Genomic DNA, 19,756 nt, shown 5'->3' with positions numbered 1-19,756 from the left:
TTGAACAATTGAGACATGACATGTGTTTAAGTTAATGTTAGATTGTAACAAGAAGATATGGAAACTTTCACCTTATTTTGTCTACATGTGTTTGTAATGGTCATTTGTTTAAGGTTATGATGATTGATTTTTGGGGATTTCACACCACTTTCAAAACAGTTTTTAACTATTGGCTATTTCATTTGGGCCTTTTTTTTTGTGTGTGACAGCAAATTAGCACTGATCTTCAACAGGAAAACAGGCAATCCTTTTTGTTAAATATTGGACGCAACTGCATCAAACTCACAAACTCAGTTTTGACAGACTAGTGGTTCAGTAACAAAACCTCTTCTGAGTTACAACATTAAAGAACTATTAAAATGTGGTTTGTTTTGTCCAACTTACAAGTCCTGTCATTGATGATATTTTGTAGCCTGTTTGTAAAAATCCAAATTAGCTAATAACTAGAGGCTCTGAAGAGCCTGTGTCGCTCACCTTGGTCTATGTGCATATTAAACAAAGGACACAGATGGGTTCATGACAAAATTGTGTTTTGGTGATGTTGATGTGTTTGTAGATATTACTTTACTGAACACTCTTGCTGTTAACAATATATCTATCTATAATGCACTTTGCCCAGTAGTTACAGAGAAAAGCATTTTGTTATAATTGACCAAAATTGACTATAAAGGGCAATAACTCCTTAAGGAGTCAATTGACCATTTTGCTCATAATAACTTATTTGTAGGTCTTACTTTGATGTACATTATTGCAGTTTGCAATTTATCTCCATCTATAATAATATTGGAGATAATAACCAAAAACGGCAAAATTTCAGGGCAGTTAGATTTTGACTTGATTAACAATTTTACCGCATGTCAGATTTGCTCTAAATGCTTTGGTTTTAGAGTTATAAACCAAAATCTACATTTCCCCCCTATGTTCTATTTTTAGCCATGGCAGCCATCTTAGTTGGCTGGCCGGGTCACTTGACACATTTTTTAAACAAGATACCCCAATGATGATTGTGGCCAAGTTTGGTTGAATTTGGTCCAGTAGTTTCAGAGGAGATTAGATTTTTGTAAAAGATTACAAAAATTTAAGAAAAAATGGTAAAATTGACTATAAAGGGCAAAGTACCTTTTAAGGGGTCCACTGACCATTTTGGTCATGTTAACTTATTTGTAGATCTTACTTTGATGAACATTGTTGTTTACAGTTTATCTCTATCTATAATAGTATTCAAGATAATAACCAAAAACAGAAAAATTTCCTTAAAATTAACAATTCAGAGGCAGCAACCCAACAACCGGTTGTCTGCTTCATTTGAAAAATTCAGGGCAGATAGATCTTGACTTAATAAACAATTTTATCCCATGTCAGATTTGCTCTAAATGCGTTGGTTTCAGAGTTATAAGCCAAAATCTACATTTTACCCCTATGATCTATTTTTAGCCATGGTGGCCATCTTGGTTGGCTGGTCGGATCACCGGACACATTTTTTTGAACTAGATACCCCAATGATGATTGTGGCCAAGTTTGGTTATATTTGGCCCAGTAGTTTCAGAGGAAAAGATTTTTATACCACCGCAAAAATTGAAAATATTGGTATATTGGTATCACGTTGGCGTCGTCGTCTGCATCGTCGTTCGAAGACATTTGGTTTTCGCACTATAACTTTAGTATAAGTAAATAGAAATCTATGAAATTTTAACACAAGGTTTATGACCACAAAAGTAAGGTTGGGATTGATTTTGGGAGTTTTGGTCCCAACAGTTTAGGAATAAGGGGCCAAAAAGGGCCCAAATAAGCATTATTCTTGGTTTTCGCACAATAACTTTAGTATAAGTAAATAGAAATCAATGAAATTTAAACACAAGGTTTATGACCACAAATGGAAGGTTGGGATTGATTTTGGGAGTTGAGGTCCCAACAGTTTAGGAATTAGGGGCCAAAAAGGGGCCAAAATAAGCATTTTTCTTGGTTTTCGTACCATAACTTTAGTATAAGTAAATAGAAATCTATGAAATTTAAACACAAGGTTTATGACCATAAAAGGAAGGTTGGGATTGATTTTGGGAGTTTTGGTCCCAACAGTTTAGGAATAAGGGGCCCAAAGGGTCCAAAATTAAACTTTGTTTGATTTCATCAAAAATTGAATAATTGGGGTTCTTTGATATGCCTAATCTAACTGTGTATGTAGATTCTTAATTTTTGGTCCCATCTTCAAATTGGTCTACATTAAGGTCCAAAGGGTCCAAAATTAAACTTAGTTTGATTTTAACAAAAAATGAATCCTTGGGGTTCTTTGATATGCTGAATCTAAAAATGTACTTATATTTTTGATTATTGGCCCAGTTTTCAAGTTGGTCCAAATCAGGGTCCAAAATTAAACTTTGTTTGATTTCATCAAAAATTTAATAATTGGGGTTCTTTGATATGCCAAATCTAACTGTGTATGTAGATTCTTAATTTTTGGTCCCGTTTTCAAATTGGTCTACATTAAAGTCCAAAGGATCCAAAATTAAACTAAGTTTGATTTTAACAAAAATTGAATTCTTGGGCTTCTTTGATATGCTGAATCTAAACATGTACTTAGATTTTTTATTAATGGGCCCAGTTTTCAGGTTGGTCCAAATCAGGATCCAAAATTATTATATTAAGTATTGTGCAATAGCAAGAAATTTTCAATTGCACAGTATTCAGCAATAGCAAGAAATCTTCAATTGCACAGTATTGTGCAATAGCAAGAAATTTTCAATTGCACAGTATTGCGCAATAGCAAGAAATCTTCAATTGCACAGTATTGTGCAATACCAAGTATTTTCAATTGCACAGTATTGCGCAATAGCAAGAAATATCTAATTGCACAATATTGTGCAATAGCAAGAAATTTTCAATTGGAGTTATCTTTCTTTGTCCAGAATAGTAGTTGAATCAACTTAAATCATTGTTTTATACAATATACAATGTATATTCACTTTTACTACCAACTGATAAATTAAAACAATCTTTGGTACCATTCATTGATAACAAGCACTTTTTTACATTTTAATATTTTATGATGTATTTAAATGAGTAGTTATTGTTGCAAACTCCATTAGAAATTTGAATTGAGATCAGTTTTGGAATAAGGGAAAGGGGGATGTGAAAAAAAAAATTGGGGGGGGGGGTCAATTTTTCTCATTTCAGATTTCATAAATAAAAAAAAAATTTCTTCAAACATTTTTTTGAGAGGATTAATAATCAACAGCATAGTGAATTGCTCAAAGGCAAAAAAAAAAAAAATTAGTTCATTAGACCACATTCATTCTGTGTCAGAAACCTATGCTGTGTCAACTATCCAAACAATCCAAATTTAGAGCTGAATCCAGCTTGAATGTTGTGTCCATACTTGCCCCAACCGTTCAGGGTTCAACCTCTGCAGTCGTATAAAGCTGACCCTGCGGAGCATCTGGTTGTAAAAGTTAACAGATGACGACGACAGATGACGACGGACGCCAAGTGATGAGAAAAGCTCACTTGGCCCTTCGGGCCAGGTGAGCTAATAATATTAAAAGATATTTTTTGTGTTACCAACTCTTCCAGTTTTCAAACTTAAAAGCTATCAAGTTATTTGAATGTTTGAATATACACTGAAGACGTGCAACTGATTGTGTGTACACATTAGGGAATCTGTTGATTACCTTTCCTCACTAGCATTCAAATAGATGCTCCCTGAAGAATACATTAAGTTTTAAGTTAAGCCATTTTAAATGATATTTTATAGTGTCTTTCTATGTTGTGATGTCACACTATTGTTTCAAATAAGGGTGAAGTTTGGTACCATTAAAACGTTTAAACTTGGTTTGCATCTGTCCTAATTCAGGAATCTGATGTTCAGAAGTTGTCGTTTGTTGATGTGGGTCATAAGTGTTTCTTGTTTTTTTGTATGGATTAGACTGTTGGTTTTCCTGTTTGAATGGTGTTACACTAGTAATTTTTTGAGACCCTTTATAGCTTGCTGTTCGGTGTGAGCCAAGGCTCCATGTTAAAGACTGTACTTTGACCAATAATGGTTTACTTTTATAAATTGTGACTTGAATGGAGAGTTGTCTCATTGGCACTTATACCACATCTTGATATCGATTTATCAAACATTTGTGTCTAAATTTCAAATTAGCCATTCAAGTCATATGCCCAAATTATCCTGAATTTATCAATGTATAAATTTTTGAGAACTGTTACCTTAGATTGTTTTTTTTGGAAACTTGAGTTGTTAGTTTTCTGTTTCACTTCTACCTTAATACATAAAAGGGATAAAGGATACCTTGTACTTTTTATACCCATTTGACAATGATCTTATTAAAAAATACAAATACCAATGATTTATTGACAAAGTCTACTGACAAAGTTTGTGTAAGAATTTTGTTATTTTCCTAGATCCTGATCACCAGCACCATAGACTTGACATGTTAAAGGTTGATCAAGGTGATCTAAGTTTCACATATAGTTATTCAGTTCCTCATCATACAGGTTTGTCAAACCTGCCTTACATATAGTTATGGTTTCAAATTGCTGTACACTGTATTTAAAGGTCAAAAGGTCCTTTTTATGAATAAAGATTGTGAAATGTACCCCTAAAGTTGACATAGACATACAACATTAACCTGATTCAGATTGTTACAAGATGTGAACTATTCAGTTCAGCATTGAAGACTGTCCAATACATTACTAGATGAAGACCCTCAGCAAATACTATCCAAGGAAGAAATATTACCGATCTCTTATGAATACTTAAACTCAATGAAAAACCAAGACAAAAAAACAGACAAATAAACAACCAATCATTTTACCCCTCCATAGATCAGGGTGGAGATGTGATAAAATAAGTTTTTTTCTTAAAAATCTATAACTTTATTATTTTGTGAGGTATTTCATAATCATCATCTTTAAGGTCTGTGTCTGTTGACTCCTGTTTTTGTGATGAATTTACAATGTACATGTGTAAACCTGCTGAACTGTCAGTTACACAGCTATCATTGTGAGTATTCAGCTGATGTCCGTCATTCTTAGCTGGTACTATATCTTGATCTCTCTCTTCGTTTAATGAGAGTATTGTCCCTTTGTCAGATCTGCCTAGTTTTGATATTTCATTAATAGTATCTATGTCACTATTACCGATTGCTGCCTGATTTAGATCATGTTTGTTACATTTAACTTCTTTGCAACTATTGTCTGGTATTCTTTCACACATAGTGTTTTGTTCTTTTTTAATTTCATGTCCTTCAATTATATTTAAGTTTTGAGACTGACTGCTTTGAATGAACACATCCTTAAATTCATTTTCATCTTTGACCTCCTTTTTAATATCCTCCTTTTTCAGGAGATCTTTATTTTCCACCATTAACAATTCTTCTCTGACGACAACACTTAACTTTTCTTCTGATTTTTCTGTATGCATCGACTCCAAACAAATTACTGGATTATAATACTCTGGAATCTCTATCTCTAGCCTTCGACAAACCTCAATCATAACTTTATCCACACGTTCATGTATTCTCATGTCAGCTTTCTTTTCGTGTTTTGTTGCTTGTAAATTAATAGTTACAAATTTCCCTCCATTACGCTTTACTTGAAGTGGTAAATTAGCACATGGTAAGATTTGTAAAGATGTCCCTAAACATAAACACAGATCAGCTTTCCTGTAAAATAATAATAAATTGAAAACTATTGTATTCATGGTTCAAGAAGTATTTATATATAATCAAATGAACTTTTAGTCGTTATTCTCTCATTTAAATTCTTTGTTATTTGCAGTTTCGGGGCATTTTACAGCTTACTATTCAGATCGAGATATACATTTTCTTTTTATAATTGCGATCCTCTCCTACATTTAATTTGGCATACTGTGTTGAAAGTTCTCTCATTGGCAGCCATACCAAATCCTTTTATTTTTATAATAAAAGATACTGTCATAAGTTACTAGTTACATATTGTTGAATCACTAAAATGTACATACCGGTACATTATTTATGAAAAATTGAATATTCATTACATATTTAAAAAAAAAAAACAGATACCTAATGGAGTAAACAGAAGCATATATTTTATATCAAGAACCTGTCTAGTTATATATGTGCATGTAGAATAATCTAACAAATATTGATTAATAAATCATTTGTGGAACATAAAACTAGAAATGATTGAAATACAATACATGCATTTAATAATTCTTAAGTTTCACTTTCTCTTGCTAAATGACAAAATACCAGATCAAAATATCATTACTTAGCATTTGAAAAAGCTCTATCCAAATCTTCATCAGGTAAAGCATCTTCCCAGTCCAGTATTGTATCCCTCAATTTTCCTCTGCAAGAAAATAAACAATATTTATATATTTTCTATAAGCAGAGAAAGACCTTAGGTCATGATGAATAACTACGTATACCAATCTATGTAAAATCCAATTTTGTGATATTGTACTCACCCTCTAGTGTGGAGAGTATTGTAATAAACTAACAGCTGATTTTATTGAGATTTAACAACTTCATTTTACTTCATAAATATTTCTTGCTGCAAATTTTAAATTAAGGCCTCAAATACGTTCAGTGAAGTCAACCCTTTTGATTAAATAGTTCCAATTGTACTTATTTATCTGAGATAGGCTTTTGACCTTTTTCAGTTTTATTACAATGGTCAATCTTAAAATATTCAAATCAAGTAAATTATACAAGTTGAGTAAATTTCTCTTTGATTTAAAAGCCTACTAAATTTTTATATTTTTTTATATTTTTTTTTAATCAGGCTTTATTTCAATAATTATATAAAATTGTTTAATACTATTACATCAATGAAGCAAAATTAATGTAGGAAATTATAATTTTATATAACTCTTTTCAGTTTTCACGCTTATTCTGTTATTCTTAACAAAAACATTAGTAGACAGCAGTTATCTGCCTTTGACTACATTCGACTGGTTACCTGCACAATCCTCTAGACTTTCTCTGTGTACATGGATTTCCTGTGGGCCTTAATGCCATGGTTGGTACAACTGTAGCATTTATATACTGTAAAACAAAATATCTAGTTTCAATAAAATAGTATTTGATTTGAAATGTGCCCTCAACTTCAATCATAATTGACTAGCTTTTTTCTACTGAAGGTCATTATTCTCTCTAGGCACCCCAATTTCCTCCCCAAATCAAATGTGGCTGCCACTACTGTTAATAGCCAAAAGGCTGTAAGTGGCACAAAATCAATCACTTACAATCATTATTTTCTTAAAATTAAATAGAGTATTTTCAATTAACAGCCTGTTTCCAATTCTAGAATTTTTTGAAACCAGGAACAACAAGGAAGAACAAACTGTATCCCTGCCTGTACAAACTATATATAAAAGACAATGTTTTGATAGTTTTGATATATATGTATATCTAAGCTTTAATGAATTCACATATTTATCAATCAATCCTACATTTTTACACCTATACTGTGGATTTATTAGAATTTGTTGGGTACCAATTTTGTTGATATTGTAGGTTTAGATGAATCACCAAATTTAATGTTAAACTATGTAAAAATTTCTCACAGGCTTGAATGCAAAACCATGAGATCAAGTATCAATGAAAATATAATTATCTTTTTTTAAAACAATGAAAGTTGATGCTCAAGAAAATATATAAATCCCCAGGACTTAGAGAGTAAAAATTGTAGATGAATTTAATAAAATTGAGAATGGAAATGGGGAATGTGTCAAAGAGACAACAACCGACCAAAGAGCAGACAACAACCGACCAAAGAGCAGACAACAACCGACCAAAGAGCAAACAACAGCCAAAGGCCACCAATTGGTCTTCAATGCAGCGAGAAAATCCAGCACCCGGAATCAGCTTCAGATGGCCCCAAAACAAAAATGTATACTAGTTCAGTGATAATTAAACATGTATGCAAAGTTGGCCGCCATCACTTAAATTCACACAAGTACTTCAAAATTTTACATTACAATTTAAAAAATTGATGTCATAATTTAAAAGTGTTTGTTGTATGACATCAGAAGGTTATTCAGAGACAGAATTAGAGTCATTCGAAGACATAGTTCACATTAATACCCAAAGTGTAAATACGTCTATACCATGATACACCCTTCAATGTACAAAAATACAAAACATACAATCTTGTACATATAAAACTTCCCCAGTCTAGAAAAATTATAATATATCTGTAAATTAACAGTTGTCATTACAAAAGAATTATTAAAACACTTACTTGTGTGTTACATTTGTCACACTGTTCTACAAACATGTCACCATGGAGCTCAGATAATCTGTTTCTAGGGAAACCAGATCTCAAATGTAATCCATCAACATTTTGTGATACTACACATTGCAGTACACCTAAAAATGAGAAAAAGTAGATGTATAAAACATTAAGTTTACAAAAAATTGAAAGTGTTGTCTGGTTACGCATGTTTCTACGTGTTATTCAAACAATTGGAAAACAGGAAGTAGGTCTTTGACAGTTCTTATAAAGTACTAACACAAAAATAGTTACAAAAAAAATGTATTGAACAAAAGATATAACAGACAGGCAAATTGAAATCAATAGAAGACTGAATGGATATTCGAAAGATGAAAACTGACAAGGGAGATAATTGCACATTATTATACTGCCAAAAACTGCAATTATCTCCCTTGACTGTTTTCATTTTTTGTCCTAATAAAATGTTATCACAAACTCATGCATAAAATTGTATAATAACACCAATAAGACAGCAATCAAACAACACATGCTTATGAAACAAAGACATCTAAAAGAATAATAAAGGAATCCGAAACCTGTAAACACATATAATACAAGCTCTAATTTTTGCTCATGCCTGATATAAATGTAAATAAATTATCAATAAATAGACAATAATATGGTCTTATAGATACCAAATTGCTATGGGTAGGTAAAACTTACAAGGCCAACAACAACCTCTTAAATATTTTTTCCTGCGGAATGGTACACCAAGTGAAGATTTTCATGAAATCCAAATATCATATATATTGCATGAATTTATTAAACAATGCATCTATTTCTTTTAATATTCCATTTTCCATTCTTTATTGCCTTGACTTCTCAAAGTTACAATCTAATATACAACTTAATTGATTTGTCAGTATAAATTTTTATATAGAATTAATTTTGTGTGACCATTTGCATGAAAAAATTCAAGTCAATTATATTAAAACCATTTACATATACCATTCAGCCTAATTCCACAAAAGTAATCAAATACATGTATAAACAAAATATTAAATTAAAGATATCAATTTTTTACTGAAAAAAACCCTCATTGCATGAAAATCCAACTGTACATAAAATACAGAACATTGATCATCTGGTTTTAAAATTGAGAAAGGAAATGGGGAATGTGTCAAAGAGACAACAACCCGACCACAGAGCAGACTACAGTCAAAGGCCACCAATGGGTCTTCAATGTAGTGAGAAACCCCCGCACCTGAAGGTGTCCTTCAGCTGTCCCCTTAAAAAATATGTATACTAGTTCAGTGATAATGGAGGTCATACTAAACTCCAAATAATACACAAGAAACTAAAATTAACTAGATGTGTCAAAGCGACACAAATTGCCCCGTCTCCAAAAGTAGAAAAAATCTGCAATTTTAATAACACATGTTGACACAAACATGATGGTAGTCTCACATATAAAATATAAGCTCAAAATCTTGAGGCGTATAGAAAAATGTCCGTATAACTGTCATTTTCAACAATTTTCAAAGTTGTAAACCCTTAATTTTAGAAAAAAAATAGTGGAGCGGAACCAAACTTAAACTTGAAATGTAACTCATCATGGTTAGGTCACATACCAAAAATCAGCCAAATATCTGAAAGCATTTAGAAAAGAGGTCGTATAACGGTGATTTTCAAAAATTTATCAAAGTCCAAAGCCCGAAATTACAGCAAAAATTGGCCGAGCGTAATGAAACTTAAACTTGATCTGTAACTCATCATGAGTAACTCACAAACCAAAAATCAGCCCAATATCTGAAAGCATTTAAAAAAAAAGTCTGTTTAACTGTGATTTTCAACAATTTATCAAAGTCCGACCTGTAATTTCGGCAAAAATTAACTCACATGCCAAAAATCATCCCAATATCTGATAGCGTTTAGAAAAAAAGTCTGTATAACTGTGATTTTTAACAATTTATTAAAGTCCAAAGCCAGTAATTTGGCAAAAATTAGTGGAACGGAACCAAACTTACACTTGATCTGTAACTCACCATTGTGAACTTACATTCCAAAGATCAGCCCAATATCTGAAGCAGTTTTGAAAAAAACTCCGTATAATGGTTTGTTGCGGAATGACGGAATGATGGAATGACAGAATTTCGGACAAGGGTAAAACTATATGTCCCCGACCACTTAGTGGCGGGGCCATAAAAATCATACAAGACTAGTTGTTACTTACCCAATCTTTCTAGTGCTACCAGTGCCATGTGAGTCGGAGATGGTTTTGCTCCTTCAAATGTTACACTAAATTCTGGTTTGATGCCTTTCTTTTCTAAAGTCCAAACTCCTGTTTTCAATAATATTAAAAAAAAAAACACAAATATGAGCATAAGTTATTTTTGTTCAAAGCCTGATTTTGAAGAACATTAACAGTCATACAAGGGTCCTGATAAAAACTGTAAATGAGTTTCAATTTCAGTTCATCTAAAGATTTTTTCTTGTAAAAATTGATTGCTTCAGTTAACTTTTTACTTCTAAATCTGTATGAATTGGACAAAGAGTTCAGAAAGAATACAAACAAAATGTACCGTACTGCTTTATCATATTGTACAACATATTTAGATTTGTTTGTTTGGTAATCATGGTAATAAAACCAGAGTAATTGCAATACATATATATAACAATGATAACAAATACAAGAGTTGGGATTATTTTTGGTTGTTGGTTATGGAATATCTGCTTCACAGATGATGACTGTAATGTTCTCATTGTCCTAACCACAATTCTAATCTTTCAATTATGCAATCTACTATCTACTTAAATGGGCAACACAGAGGGTGTCAAATATGGAGAAGGATCTGCTTAAGTTCCTTCCGTAGCACCTGAGATCACTTGCTGTTTTGGTAGGGGTTGTGTTGTCAGATCAGTCTTCAGTTTTCTATGTTGTGTTTTGTGTACTGGTGTGTTTTCATCGTTTTTTCTTATTTTTGCCATGACATGGTAAGTTTGTTTTCAACTTGAGAGTTTGAATGTCCCTTTGGTACCTTTTGCTTCACTTTTATAATAGAGTTATCAATTCATATCTCTTTATAATAGAGTTATCCATTCATATCTCTTTATAATAGAGTTATCCATTCATATCTCTTTTTTTAATAGAGTTATCCATTCATATCTCTTTATAATAGAGTTATCCATTCATATCTCTTTATAATAGAGTTATCCATTCATATCTCTTTATAATAGAGTTATCCATTCATATCTCTTTATAATAATGTTATCCATTCATATCTCTTTATAATAGAGTTATCCATTCATATCTCTTTATAATAGAGTTATCCATTCATATCTCTTTATAATAGAGTTATCCATTTATATCTCTTTATAATAGAGTTATCCATTTATATCTCTTTATAATGTTAAACATATTCAAAAAACTCTCTAACTCCCTGTCATTGACACTTACCTTTTGGCCCCCTAAAGTCAGGTATCCCAGCTGAGGTACTGATCCCTGCACCTGTGATGACAATCATATGTTTACTATATTTGATCAACTCTACCAATTCTGCTATCTTTCTTTCTCCTTCTTCAGGAGAATCTTGTAGTTCTGGTTGGCCACAAGGTCCTTTATGCTCATATGGTGATAAACCATCTGCGTAATTCACTGACATCTCAAACTGAAATAAAAATAAAAGAAATAATTTAAAATTGTAATCATTGGGTTGGGTTGTTGAAAAAAGAAATGAGGTTTATAACATGTATAAGTTCTGGACACAAAATCATACATGAACATGATGAGGGTCTGTATGAAGGTCCCTTATTTCTGTATTCTTTACTTTTAAGGTAATTTTTCTCTATCCTATGCTTCATATTTTTTGCCCATTTTCTCTATTACCATATTCGTATTTTTTGCCTATTATCATGATTATTGTCTGTTCTTTATATTTTAGCATCATTTAATTAAGGCCTATTCTAACAAAGACACCATAACATGCCAGGCATAACAGACAGGGCCTAAAAATAGTCATTAAACTGATATGTACATTTGTACAGACTGAGTTGTACAAAAAGCAATGCAACTTTATATAAAATATTAGTGTTGTCAACGGTTAACCGGTTAACCGGTTAATCGGTCGAACGACCGAATACCGAATAGCAAAAACGCTAACCGGTTAACCGGACTTTTTTCAATTTTGATAGATTTGATATAAATCTGTATTGAAATCATAAAAATGTCGTCGTGTTAATTCATTTGACAGATCAATTGTCCAGTATATTGATTGCTATTGTTAATCCTAAAATTTAAACATAAAATTGATTAGAGTTCAGGGCAGGATCTTAAAGAAACATAATTAGTATACATGTTTTTTTAACAGTAACTTTAAATCAGTAATGAGATTAAATTTTACTAATTACTTCATTATTTCGTTTTTGATCTAATATTGTGTAAACCTACATCTAAATGTGCAACCTCCGTAGTGCAAGGGTTAGTCTTACTTTACATTAAAAAAATTGTAAAATGCAAACCAATGTGCATGTACTCAATTAATGTAGGTGTAAGTACGAATAACACGCATAAAGAAAAAAGCAAACACAGTAAAGAAACAGGTCGTACAATGACCTATAGTTGTTAATTTCTGTGTCATTTTGGTTTCTTGTGAAGAATTGTCCTATTGGCAATCATACCACATCTTCTCTTTTTATAATTAATCATTTCAAATTGAAACACATCACATTATTTTCGGAGACAACAAGAGAAAAGGAAAGAATGTACGGTTTCAGACATATGACATATTCAATTCTACGAGATTAAGATTTTTTTTTTCAATCTGAACAAAAAACGCTATTATAGTTGATACGGTGTATTTGATTATTAAAAGTCAAATTTCGCCAGGAATCCCCACGGACAAGCCTTATAATGCTAAAGGAAAAACTTCAATTCTAAAAGCGTATTTATGTCTTGGATGAAAGGTTGTCAAATTGACACTCATACCACATCTATGTGTAGGGTTCTGTTGATAAGGCTTTCAAACATCAACTTAAACTACCGGTTAACCGGTTAATCGGTCGAACGATTATCCAAGTAACCGGTTAGGCAAAAGTGTACGATTTGACAACACTATAAAATATCATTGATTTATCACAAGGAGTTTTTATCACACTAATTATGACTTAAGCAGAAAACTTAACATTTGAAATTGCTAATGAATTCAAAGTCACTGACCTAGTAACAATGGTAAGTGTAATGAAGCAAAACAAATCTTGTATATATACAAATAAAGGGGATCAAAGCAACATTTGTACTTTAAAATTTCACAACAGTATCAAAACAGTGCCATCTATCTTAACTGTTTTAAATATTTTTGATGCAATATACATGTATACCATAAAAATGATGAAGCCAATTTTTATTTAATTTAACTTGGCTGTGAAAATTGGGGAATGTAATCTTACCCCATAAAGGAAACATACATTATATGACCTTATGTGAAGATTATAATAAGGGAGCAATTTAAATATTAAAGGAGTAGGTTCAGTAATTAGACCCCTTTTTGGCCCGAAAATATAGCAGTTTTACAAAATTGTTAAAATGTAAACCTTTAGTTATTTATTGGACAGTAGAATGCTTCTGCTACATAAATATTGGCTGTTTTTGACAATACAATGCACATATATCCGGTACTAGCACCATTAAGTCATGCTAAATTACTGAAATCCTCATAATTCTAGCATTTTAGTTAAATTTTAGACGGTGTTCGTGTAAAACGAAAGTGGCCGCATTCGTGTTCATCCTTAATATTGAAATGTAAGTTGTATTTTATGATAATACATAACATATATAAAGGTTGAGGATGAACACGGATGCGGCCACTTTCGTTTTACACGAACACCGTCTAAAATTTAACTAAAATGCTAGAATTATGAGGATTTTAGTAATTTAGCATGACTTAATGGTGCTACCAAAAACCATCTGAAAAGTGACATTTTTCGGTATATTAGGTAGATTTTTCATATTTGAGCTTGAATCTGTTAAAATCTTTCACATAAACTAATTAATTCAAATAAAATAGACACTTAAGTGTTTAAAAAGTAGTCAAAATCTTTCGTCAGATGAACCTGAAATTTGAGGCCAAAATCGGTCCTTACCGGACCTACTCCTTTGGTAAATACATTCTTAGTGTTACAAAAAATTATAATACAAGACAATACCATGAATACAGTGCAAGAATACAAAGTATTTAAACAATGTACTGTAAATTAAAAAAAAAAATGGTCAGGTTTTAATTAATTTGAATAATGCAACCGGGTGGGAATCGCAAGAATAAGAACTTGCATTCTGATAACTGAAAAATAGATCTGTATGCAGCTATTTTTGGAAATCGCAATAATTAAACTTGCACTTTTGTCCATTCTTGAAAAATTGCAATAATAAATGCACGCAATAATTTCTGAATTAACATTATAGCATTACCATTGGGGTTATTGCATAAGATTTCTGTTCACAAGAGAGACAGGCAATTGAATAGTTATGGTCTTCATGGTCATTGTGGTCATATGAATCTGTGCTGTCAGAATCTTGATGTTCCCTCTTTATTAATGGAGTTGGATCTATATTTGATTGGTCAATTAGTTGTGGTCTAGCAAATGTTACTGTAGTAGCCAACTCTTGACCAAGACCCAATGTTGAATATGGGTTATTGTCACTGGGAGAATCTTGATAATCTTGATGTTCGTTCTTTATTAATGGAGTTGGATATATATTTGATCGGTCAATTAGTTGTGGTCTAGCAAATGTTACTGTAGTAGCCAACTCTTGACCATGACCCAATGTTGAATATGGGTTATTGTCACTGGGAGAATCTTGATAATCTTGATGTTCCCTCTTTATTAATGGAGTTGGATCTATATTTGATTGGTCAATTGGTGGTAGTATAACAAAAGTTACTGTAGAAGGCAACTCTTGACCAAGACAAAATGTTGGATTTGGGTTTTTGTCACTGGGAGAATCTTGATGTTTTCTCTTTTTCAATGGAGACGAATCTATATTTGATCGGTCAATTGGTGGTGGTCTTGCAAAAGTTTGTGTAGTAGCCAATTCGTGGCCAAGACACAATGTTGGATATGGGTTATTGTCATTAGGAAATCCATCTACAAAGTGTATTGAGCAAATACGAGACTCTTGAGTAGGGGTCCAGATTTTATTTCCAATACTTCTGTTTACATTTTTTGTCCAGATTCTCCTGTTGTATGGGTTTTTAAGTTCAGTTGGAAATGTGAAAAGTGTAAAAGGAGGTTCACATATACATCTTGATGTTCCAAAATTACAATTATGAAAGTCACAGAAGTGTTCTTTCCATTTCTCTAATCTTCTTCCATTATTTCGACAACCTTTAACACAACAAGCACGCTTACCCATTTTGAAATTCTGACATAAACATCACAAAGTTGCTGAAATATATATATCCTAAAATTCAATACTTATAAATTGAGGTAAAAAAATGGAGCAAACTGAATAAGTTACATGCTTAAACTATTTACAATAAAATATTTAGATCGGTTTGGATGAATCTAAATGACAATTATACTTAAGTTATAAATATGTCTTATACTTATAAGGTACATTGTATGTTTCCTTGTTTGTGATAGATTTTCAGTTTCACAAGCGTGTATTTTCCCATAAAATGATTATATTCTGACGTCATAGTTCTATAACGTCGGGTAGCTCATTAAATACAAAGCATACATGTATAATGTGGGAGTACAATCGGAACAGCCCAAACAATATTAATATTTTACCACGGGTGTGTACTCAAAGTGTTTGAAGGACGTCATGTTAGAATTGAATACATATTACATGTATATATATATGTTACTGTAAATTAAAAATTATTGCGCAAATTTATTATTGTGATTTTGTCATTTTGGACTGAAATGCGATTTTAATTCTAGCAATATTGTAAAAAGTCCTGTTTAATTGATATAAAAATGTTCAAAATGCAATTTTAAATTATTACAATTTATCATGATTACAGCCGTTGCATTTTTCACAATAATTTCTGAATTTACAGTTTTACATAAATTGTACATGCATATTATGAACTACATGTATGCTTATTAATGGAGGTATTGTTATGGACAAATGAAGGGACAAAATATCAAGATTAAAGTTTTAATGTTTATCATGTTTATAGATATAGGAAGATGTGATATGAGTGCCAATGAGACAACTCTCCATCCAAGTCACAATTTATTAAAGTAAACCATTATAGGTCAAGGTACGGTCTTGGCTCACACCTAACAGCAAGGTAAAAAGAGTCCCAAAAAATTACTAGTGTAAAACCATTCAAACATGAAAACCAACGAGAAACAAGAAATACTTATGAACCACATCAACAAACTAAAGCTATCGAACATCAGATTCCTGACTTAAAACACATAGAAAGACAAACTATATATTTAAAAATAAGTAAATGTTACACAAAATATTTGTAATAAACTTATTTTTTCAAATCAACTTTAACAACTTGAATGTCACAGTAAATGTAGTTCTGATGTCAGCTCAAATATCATTTGTTTAAATGAAGATACATCTAATTTTGTTTGCAATTTTTACTGGTTTTCATGCTTCCAGTTTGATGTCGCTGCCTTTCTGCCCACCTTAAAATTTTAAAAGCAGCCTATAACCCCAAAAAATAATTTATGACACAAATCGTTTCAAATTAAAAAAATTATGCTCTTACATTGTTTTAGATAGTCAAAACATGTTATAATTTAACTTATATTATTGACCATCACAAAAATCGAAATCTGAAAAGCTAGGCATTTGTAAGCAACATCAAGAAAATAATTTGTCATAGGTCATGTATGATGTAGGTGGCCTGGTAGTTTGATTTTGTTTTTCAACATTTACTTAACTTGAACTAAAAATTTAGAATATTTTTTTCATATTTCACACACTTGCTATAGTTTTTGTAAATTAAAAATACTATCTGACAGTAGTAACAGTACATGTCAGTTTGATGACTAATTCAAGAATTTGGCCATTGTTCAGCATGTCCAGGGGATTTCAATTAATACATGTATTAAGTTCTTCTTCGGTTATTTGAAACTAAGTTCTTGTAGTCTACTATCATAGATCAAAGATATTTTATCTAAAGTTGCATTTGTACATGTATGACAGTTTTACAATTTTTTTTAAGACCTGCGACTGCCCCCTAGGTCATGCCTCGTTTTCCAGCAATTTTTAATTAAATCATTGTAAACATGGTAAATAGCTATTTTTAATATCAATTTTTTCTGCTAAAGTCAGGCATTTGTCAGGTTGATAGGAACTACTTGTGATAGTATGTCATGTATGTTAATAATGTTAATGTCCATCAGATTGGTTTTTTTTTCTTTATTTTCTGCAGACAGGCAAGCCGTATCCATGATATTATATAATATAAATATATCTGTGTCAACAGTTTATTTTAGATTAATTTACCTAAACATTTTAAATCTCTTCTTAAGATTGTTAAAAGAAAGCTCCCTTCAGATTTTTTTTTTAATTTGCAGTTCCAGTTTTATTACAGGACTTTAACTTCAACGATCAGATTTTAGGCATTTTTTTTTCATATATATTGTAAACGGTTCTATATCAGTATGTTTGGTCGGCGTATTTTTCTGTGTGTAAGAGATAGCTGTTCCCCTTTTGCTAGTATTTTGTATACATATTTGTTTGTGACGACATCTCTGATAAAAATATTGAAAATGTTTTTGTCTGTCCACATATACATGTAATCATGCAAAAACCACGCATGTCGCAGTGAGCTTGGTAGACTCCCCTTAAAAGCTAAAATTTTGTTGTCTTCCATGAAATTTTTAGATCATTTAATCTCATCTAACAAAATCTTAGCTCATGACATATTTATTCAACTGTTCAAACAAGAGAAAACAACCTATGGACAAGTAATATGAAGAAATGTATCCATAATCTGGGTTTCTCATATTTAACATCTTTTAATGTACCTACATGTATTACACCTATGCTTGCTCAAATAAAACAATGAATTCATGACCAAATTTTACAAGAACAGAATTCATATATTACAGAATCATCAAAATTATCATTTTTTTCGACATTTTTGTTTTTCAAATAAACGTGCACACTATGTTGACCAATTGAATATGTTGAAAGATAGGGCCCCTTTGGCAAAACTAAGGCTTAGTGCACACAATATTGAAATTGAAAGAGGTAGATACATGCAAGTTAACAGAGAAGAAAGGTTGTGCAAATTATGTCATAATAAAAATATAGAAGACGAAAAACATTTTATCTTGCACTGCACAAAATATGAATCACAAAGAAATGTTCTTGTATCAAAATTGTCCTATTTTAAAAACTATGACAAACAATCCAAAACGGAGGATGAATATATCAAACTATTACATTGTATTACTTAATCAGTTAATAGCAAGTGTAGAAAAACACTTAGATTAATATCATCTTTTATTAATCAATCATTTGAATTAAGAAAAAATGTTCTTATAAATGAGTAATACAAAATGTATGAACAATTTGAAGCTATAACATACAATAAACTTATGTCAGTAGTCTTATAATTCTTATAAATTAACCTATATACATTGTATTGATATATTTATAAAGTTCTGCACATTTCATTGTTCGAAATGTGCCCAATGATATGCTATGTAGTATTGTTTAATTGCTGCATCATTACTATTTGTATACTAGTTGTATGGGCCATTGCCAATTATTGTAATTGAGTTTGTGCCAATCATCAGAGGCATCCAATAAAATATTTGTATTTGTATTTGTACATGTATAATCGCCTCCCTCTTTCATTTTTTGTCCTTGCTATCAGAGCTATTCCCAAAGTCTGTTACAAAACTGGCTTACATTAGCAAAGCTGATTAACTTACTTTTAAACTTAACTTTACACTGTTGTTTAGATAATTCGCCTTTTTAAAAATCAAATCTAAATGACTATGGGTAATCTCATTGTTGGTACACCAAAATGAAAATAACGTTACGTCATCATGTTCATTGGTTGAATTTCTATTGTTAATCACGTTTTACACCAATCACAGCGTTTTGTTGTACTCTTTTGGAAATTTTACCCAGAATGCTTAAGATTCCGAAACGGTGAATTGATAACCATGTAAAAGCTCGCCATTAATTTGGTATATATTTTTCATCTTTCTATAGTTAATATTGAATTAAACCTGATAAACAAGGCAACATTCCACTAAAAATTAGAAACACTGACACTACACTAGCGACAGGAAATTTCAAATAAAAAATGTCAAAAAGTGATGCTCTGCAGTAGGCTCAATGTTTTCGGCAGTGCAACCCAAGGAAAAAACAACTGGATTAGTAGATTACTTAGCTGGGGGAGACACCAGGGGACTGTGTTTAAGATTCTCTCGATTATTAGATCTATAATTAAACTCAAAAGTTATACATGTTATACTGTACTGCAAAAAATCGTAAACAGTTTCCAAAACCGCTTTTGTTTCAGCTTTTACCTTCTTTGTTTTTGGAGTTCTCGGATCTTTTCGATAC

General features: G+C 31.4%; 1 protein-coding gene across 6 annotated transcripts; it reads right to left on the bottom strand.

The window, feature by feature from the left end:
- Window positions 1-4,861: 4,861 nt before the first annotated feature.
- On the bottom strand, window positions 4,862-19,743 carry LOC143072084 (NAD-dependent protein deacylase sirtuin-6-like). Of its 6 annotated transcripts, none has more exons than XM_076246863.1 (8): window positions 19,670-19,721; window positions 14,663-15,639; window positions 11,657-11,867; window positions 10,433-10,540; window positions 8,227-8,354; window positions 6,943-7,028; window positions 6,250-6,330; window positions 4,862-5,663 (listed from the first exon to the last, which is right to left on the bottom strand). In XM_076246863.1, the coding sequence occupies exons 2-8, from the start codon at window positions 15,605-15,607 to the stop codon at window positions 4,868-4,870; spliced, it is 2,355 nt and encodes a 784-aa protein (XP_076102978.1). In that variant the 5' UTR covers window positions 15,608-15,639; window positions 19,670-19,721; the 3' UTR covers window positions 4,862-4,867. The 6 variants fall into 6 exon arrangements, with proteins under 6 accessions (XP_076102978.1, XP_076102980.1, XP_076102981.1 ...); XM_076246865.1 differs by lacking the exon at window positions 19,670-19,721 and adding an exon at window positions 19,577-19,641; XM_076246866.1 differs by lacking the exon at window positions 14,663-15,639 and having other exon boundaries at window positions 19,670-19,743.
- Window positions 19,744-19,756: the final 13 nt, after the last annotated feature.

The sequence above is a fragment of the Mytilus galloprovincialis genome, chromosome 4 (genome assembly GCF_965363235.1).
Source record: "Mytilus galloprovincialis chromosome 4, xbMytGall1.hap1.1, whole genome shotgun sequence".
NCBI classification, from domain to species: Eukaryota; Metazoa; Mollusca; class Bivalvia; order Mytilida; family Mytilidae; genus Mytilus; species Mytilus galloprovincialis.
This window is presented reverse-complemented; position numbering and strand designations above follow the sequence as displayed.